A 6,000-nucleotide genomic window follows, 5' to 3' on the forward strand; every position below is an offset into this window, starting at 1 on the left:
TCCATGACCATGTTTCAGCCCGTACGCGATCGCCTCCAGCTCCAGCAGATATGGGGCGGCAGCGTTCATACGTATTGGTACTAACTGCACAGTATAGCCACTGCTGACGGCCGCACTGCACTGCGAGCTTCCGTTATTTACATCAATAAATCAACGTATCTACCTATTCTACTTTGCTATTGTTGCACCTCAACATTGCATCACCGAAACTTAAAAAACATCGCCAAATTGCTCATACCCCCCCCAATAGCGCCCTCCGTGACCCTTGCGTCCGAGCGCTGCCAACGTAACCTCTTCCTCTTATCTCTTCGCATCCGAACGGATAAGTTACACTATAAATCTTTTCCTCTTTTGTCGCTTTTTGGTTCGCATTTTCGCCTTTTATAATTATTCTCTATGATTTCCTTTTCGTTAGAGAGTAGTTTCACTCCGTGAATTTATTTATTTATCAGTATTCTAGAACGTTTTCTTACCGACAACTGTTCTTTTCCTCTTTCGCGCTTTCCCGTTCTCACTCCGAGGTCTCGGGTGCGTGCGGGGGTAGTCGGTGGGGTGTTTCAGTCACTGGTAGTTTATTTGATTCTGTTTGATAATTGCTCGTACCCTTTGTTTAATCTTTCTTTCCCGCAGGTTTAATATGTCTCGCAGTTCTAATTTTCTTTTAGCAGGTGTTTCTAAGAAGAAATCGAATTCTGTCGCGAGAAAGAAGACGAAGGATTCTAGCAAGTCTTCGTTAGTTACGCCCCTCGGGAGTGGTGGTGACACCGCAAACCCCGGGGATGCAAATGTCAGCGGACATTTATGCGGGCAAGGCAAGCCCATGAGAATGGTCGAGGGGGTGATGTTATCTCCCCTCGGGACGGTTCCCGGAAACCCAGAGGTATCAACTCTGGGTGGAACGGACCTTAGTTCTGCACCGCCATCAATTGTTCCGTCAGGTCTTTTGTTTGGTCGGTGCACAAATCCATCAACGGATATTCGGGTTGCTACCGTGGATCCGGACTTGAACCGGTCACCGACCGGTTCTTCTGTTCCTTTGTCGGCTTTGCCGGTTCCGGATTTTGGTCCGGATACCTGTGCAGCCGAGTCGGATCCTGGTGCTTCAACTAACCGCACCTCTCCTTCGGTGCGTGTTCCGTTTCGGTTTGCGTGGAGCTCCTACCGTCGGGCTTTTATCGGATACCTGTCCCGTTTCTTCATCGGCCGCTACTTCTCGTAAGAGGCGGGGTATCCGGGACGCTGTGGCCGGTTCTTCCTCGGATTTTGTTTATCCGTCGAAGAAACCGCGCTCTGATGTTACGGGACCGTTTGCGGCTCCTCGGGGTCCGCCTTTGGTGGCTACTCTCCCTCCGTCGGTGCCTCCAACCCCCGCCGGAATTTTCGGATTGGATGCGGGCTTTTGCTGACGCGTTTCGCTCTTCGATGCCCGAGTCGGCTCCTCCGGTTCTTCCTACTTCAGTTTCGGATCCGATCGCGGTTGATTTAATTTCGGAGCTTTACGAAGATGCATCGATCTCTCCTGAGCAGTCGCCGGTGCGGGTTTCGAGTTGTCGTATTCCGCCGGGGTCCTCTCTTCTTGCTTCTCCACCTCACGCATCGTTGGGCGCTCCGATAGGCGGGGATCGTCCCTGTTTATCTGGTCAAGATAGGGGGGGCTCGGTTGATGGTTGGGACACTGGTTCCATCGCTCAGTCGTCTGGTTCAGCTGCGGGGGATGATGCGTCTATTCCGTTGGTGTCTCTGGCGGCGGAATCGTTAGCCTTGTTTCACAAATATGTGCCCGATTCTTGTGTCGTCCCGGAGTTATCGTCGGGGCGTCGGGGCTTCCTGTCTTCTAAATCGGACTCTTCAGCAGTTCAGGGACTGTTTCTTCCTGATCTACACAAAGAAGAATTTGTGAACGCCGCAAAAGACTTGTCGTCATCGACGGGATTTCTTAAGCGGCAGGTGAACAAGTACGCTTTCGTTCCTCAGGATGATGAGTCGTATTTGTGTCCTAAACGGGTTTCTCCCAACTTGTGGCTGTGGCCAGTCGTTTGGGGAAGAAGTTTGGGACTCGTGGTCCTTTTGATAAAAGTGACAACTTGCTGTTTGATCTTTCTTCATTGATTGCTTCTGGTCTCCGGATGTCCGTTGTTATGGACATGCTGGTGGAGCTTTTGGCTAGTGCGGACGATCTCCATATCACTGTTGAGGATCGTTCGATCTTGGTGCAGGTCATGAGAGAGGTATCGGGTATTCTTTTCTCACAGCTTGCGGTGGCTTCGCATTCCATCGAGAAGCATCGTCGGGAGGCTGTGCTCACCAGTTTGGGCATTCGACCACGCCAAATTCCAGGACTGCTTCCGCAGATTCCAGTGGCCAGCCCCCACCTTTGTGGAGATAGTTTCACTACTCTACTGCAAGCCGAGATTGATGGTGAGAAGCAGGCTCGAGACCTGTCCGTTGCTTTTCGCGATGTCCAAAAGCCGGTTCCTTCCTCCAGACCTCGTAGGAAAAGTTCGAAGAGTTCGGGTTCTTCTCGTAAGAACGTTGGCCAGTCTAAGGGCCGCCCTCAGGACTGGTACCCGGTCGAGGAGGAATACCAGGATCGTGGTCGTCCTTCGTCTCGAGATTCGTCTTACCGTGATTCTTCTTTCCGTGGTGCGTCGTCTCGTGGTTCGACTTCTAGGGGTAGGTCGTCCAGGGGTAGTCGCGGGGGATATTCATCTTCCCAGACTCCCTTTCGTAGAGGGGGGAAGTCTTTCTCTAGATGATGGCTTCCCCCGAGTGCTTGGGTCTCAGGTCGGCGGGCGGCTCCGGAGATTTCTCCCGGCTTGGGAGAAGATCACCAGCGACGCGTTTGTTCTGTCGGTGGTGCAAGAAGGGTTCTTCATCGATATTGTGGAACCTCTTCCGAATGGCGTCCTCCGGAGCCGATCATGTCCCCTCTTTATCAGGGTCACATTTCCTCCGAAATCGTGTCTCTGTTAGAGAAGGGGGCAATAGAAGAAGTAGATGATCACCCGTGTCTTTGTTTGTCGCCGGTGTTCGTGATTCCCAAGCGCTCGGGTTCTTTAAGAATGATTCTCAACATGAAGCGGATCAACCTTCATCTGGGAAAAGTTCATTTCCGAATGGATCATCTGGCAACCATCCTTCCGTCTTTGAATCCAGCAGACGTCGCGGTTTCTTTGGATCTTCGCGACGCTTATTTTCATATACCGATACATCCGCTGTCGCGGGACCTTCTGGGGTTTGCCTTCCTGGGCAAATTCTACCGATACAGAGTGCTCCCGTTCGGTTTGCGCCCTGCTCCTCGGATTTTCACGAGAGTCGTGGCGTCGGTCATGGCGTTTCTGAGAAGACGGGGTCTTCGTCTTTTCGCTTATCTGGACGACTGGCTGTTGGTTGCAAATTCGGAGGCTCTGCTGTTGGATCATGTGCAGATTCTGATCAGCACGACTCAAGATCTCGGATTTCTCATAAATTTGGAGAAATCGGAGTTCGTCCCGACTCGCACGCCGTCTTACCTAGGTGCTCAGCTGGACATTCGTCATCAGCTGGCTTGTCCCAGTTTCCACAGGGTCGAGACGATAGTCAGGACGGCTCGTTCTCTGAGATGTGCACGTCGGGTGAAAGCCGAGCGTTGGCTTCAGTGGCTAGGGTATCTCTCCAGTCTAGTCGACGTTCTTCCAGATTGTCGACTATTGATGAGACCCTTCCAATTCTTTCTGTTGGAGTTTTATCAGCCGGGCGTGAGTTCTCTTTTGACGTGGATCCCCCTGTCGTCCAGAATCAAGGGTCTTCTAGGTCCTTGGCTTCGTCGTTCCTTCCTCCTTCAGGGCAAACGCTTCCGAGTTCCTCTCCCTTCCGTGACCGTCACCACGGACGCGTCGCTGTTGGGTTGGGGAGGTCATTGCCAGGGGTCAATGATTTCAGGAGACTGGAGTCATCTGGACTTTCTGCCCCACTTCAATGTGTTGGAACTCATGGGAGTGTTTGCTCCGCTTCGTCACTTCCGTGCTCGTCTGGTGGGTCGCTCAGTTCTGATACTTACGGACAACGTGTCGGTGATGGCGTACATCAACAGACAGGGAGGCACTCATTCTGTGGCTCTGAATGAGTTGGCCTCTCAACTCTGGGCGTGGTGCAAGGGGGCGAGGGTGTTTCCGATTGCATCACATATCCCGGGCGAAGAGAATATCATAGCGGACTTTCTCTCCAGAGGCAAATGCCTTCCTTCGGAGTGGACTCTGTCTCCGACTGTCTTCAGGCAACTGGTGAGAGTGTTCGGTGTTCTCGACATCGATCTCTTCGCAACTTTGCTCAACCATCGTCTTCCTCGATTTTGTTCGAGAGTCCGGAGAACCAGGAGCTTTTGTTCTGGACGCTTTCGCGATCCCGTGGGGGGGGGGGGGGTGGAGGATTTACGCCTTTCCCCCGTTCGCGTTGATTCCCCGTGTGCTCAGGAAGATCAGGGAAGATCAAGCGATGGTGATTCTCATTGCTCCTTGGTGGCCGGCGAGGTGGGGACTCCGTGGTCGTTGCTATGTCATCCGGATCTGGTGTCGCAACCTCTGTCCGGTATTCTACACCAGCGGCCGGATATCCTCCATCTGACCGCTTGGCCGTTATCGGGGAGAGGGCTCGTTCGTCAGGTTTCTCCGAACGTGCTGCACAATTTCTAGTCCAGAGTAGACGAGAGTCGACCAGGACGGTTTACAACTCCAGGTTAGATGCTTTTCACACTTGGTGTGAGGAGGTGGGCGTCGCCCCTAGAGAGGCGTCTTTACCTTCTATTGCTGACTTTCTGATCTCTTTGTTTGACAAGGGAAGAGCTCTGTCGATGATTCGTGGCTATCGGTCAGCTATAGCTGCAGTTCATTCGGGGTTTGCCGATGGTACTTCGGTTTCCTCTGCTCCTCAGCTAGCGGCTCTTTTGAAGTCTTTCTCCCTTAAGAGACCCTTCTTCAGACCTCTGACGCCAGCGTTGAGTTTACCCAAGGTTTTGGAAGCTTTAGCACGCCCTCCCTTTGAACCGCTTTGTTCTGCGACGCTTCTGCATACTACGATCAAGACGGTTTTTCTCATGGCAATCGCTTCTGGTCAGCGTAGGAGCTCACTTCATGCCCTTTCAGTTGCCCCTGGGCATATCCGCTGGGAAGGACGTGGGGTTCGTTTGATTCCCAAGGCTTCTTTTATTGCTAAGAATCAATCTGACACGTCGGGTTCAGTGGAAGTGGTGCTCCATCCCTTGTCGGATTTGTCTTCGGTCTCCGGGGACAAGCTGTGGTGTCCCGTTCGCGCCCTCAAATGGTATCTTCACAAGACGAAGCCTTTTAGCAAGTTGGATCAGCTCTTTCTGGTTTCTCGAGAGCCACATTCGGCGGCATCTCGGGATACGATCTCCAGGTGGTTAGTCCTGGCTATCAAGGCTGCGGGCCCTGAGGCCTTGACGCCTGGCAGGACTCCTCGTGCTCATGATACTCGCAGTGTCAGTACGTCTTGGGCTCTTTTCAATGGAGTTTCAGTTCGAGATATCTGTAAGGCAGCTTTTTGGAAGTCTCCAAGTTCTTTTACTGCTTTTTACCTCAAAGATGTGCCCGCGGGCGAACGAGCCTTCGCGGTCGCTTCTCTGAAGGCGGCTTCGTCGTCTATTTCTCATTAATTTGATAATTTTGCTTGGTTTTTACCACCCGGCATTAATCTGTGCTGGTCTATAGCAAAGTAGAATAGGTAGATACATTGATTTATTGATGTAAATCATGAAAATCATTACTGATTTTATTATTTACGATATAAATCTACATATCTACCTATTTTCCCTCCCTCCCTCCATCCCCAGCGCCTTTACCAAGGTGTGTTCTAGGGAACTCGTGATAAGAGGAAGAGGTTACGTTGGCAGCGCTCGGACGCAAGGGTCACGGAGGGCGCTATTGGGGGGGGGGTATGAGCAATTTGGCGATGTGTTTTTAAGTTTCGGTGATGCAATGTTGAGGTGCAACAATAGCAAAGTAG

The 6,000-nt window shown here is 51.9% G+C and overlaps 1 protein-coding gene across 1 annotated transcript; it reads left to right on the forward strand.

Annotated features, from left to right (window-relative positions):
* Positions 1-2,144: 2,144 nt before the first annotated feature.
* On the forward strand, positions 2,145-5,650 carry LOC115921380. The gene is made up of 3 exons (XM_030978812.1): positions 2,145-2,673; positions 2,974-4,317; positions 4,509-5,650. The coding sequence occupies exons 1-3, from the start codon at positions 2,145-2,147 to the stop codon at positions 5,648-5,650; spliced, it is 3,015 nt and encodes a 1,004-aa protein (XP_030834672.1).
* Positions 5,651-6,000: the final 350 nt, after the last annotated feature.

The sequence above is a fragment of the Strongylocentrotus purpuratus genome, unplaced genomic scaffold, assembly GCF_000002235.5.
Source record: "Strongylocentrotus purpuratus isolate Spur 01 unplaced genomic scaffold, Spur_5.0 spur5_scaffold_1, whole genome shotgun sequence".
NCBI classification, from domain to species: Eukaryota; Metazoa; Echinodermata; class Echinoidea; order Camarodonta; family Strongylocentrotidae; genus Strongylocentrotus; species Strongylocentrotus purpuratus.

Coding starts and splice junctions, on each gene's coding strand:
- LOC115921380 (XM_030978812.1), top strand. CDS start 2,145: ATGCTGGTGGAGCTTTTGGCTAGTGCGGACGATCTCCATATCACTGTT. Junction 2,674..2,973: donor TCGTGGTTCGACTTCTAGGG/GTAGGTCGTCCA, acceptor TGTCTCTGTTAG/AGAAGGGGGCAATAGAAGAA. Junction 4,318..4,508: donor CGCAACTTTGCTCAACCATC/GTCTTCCTCGAT, acceptor GTGGCCGGCGAG/GTGGGGACTCCGTGGTCGTT.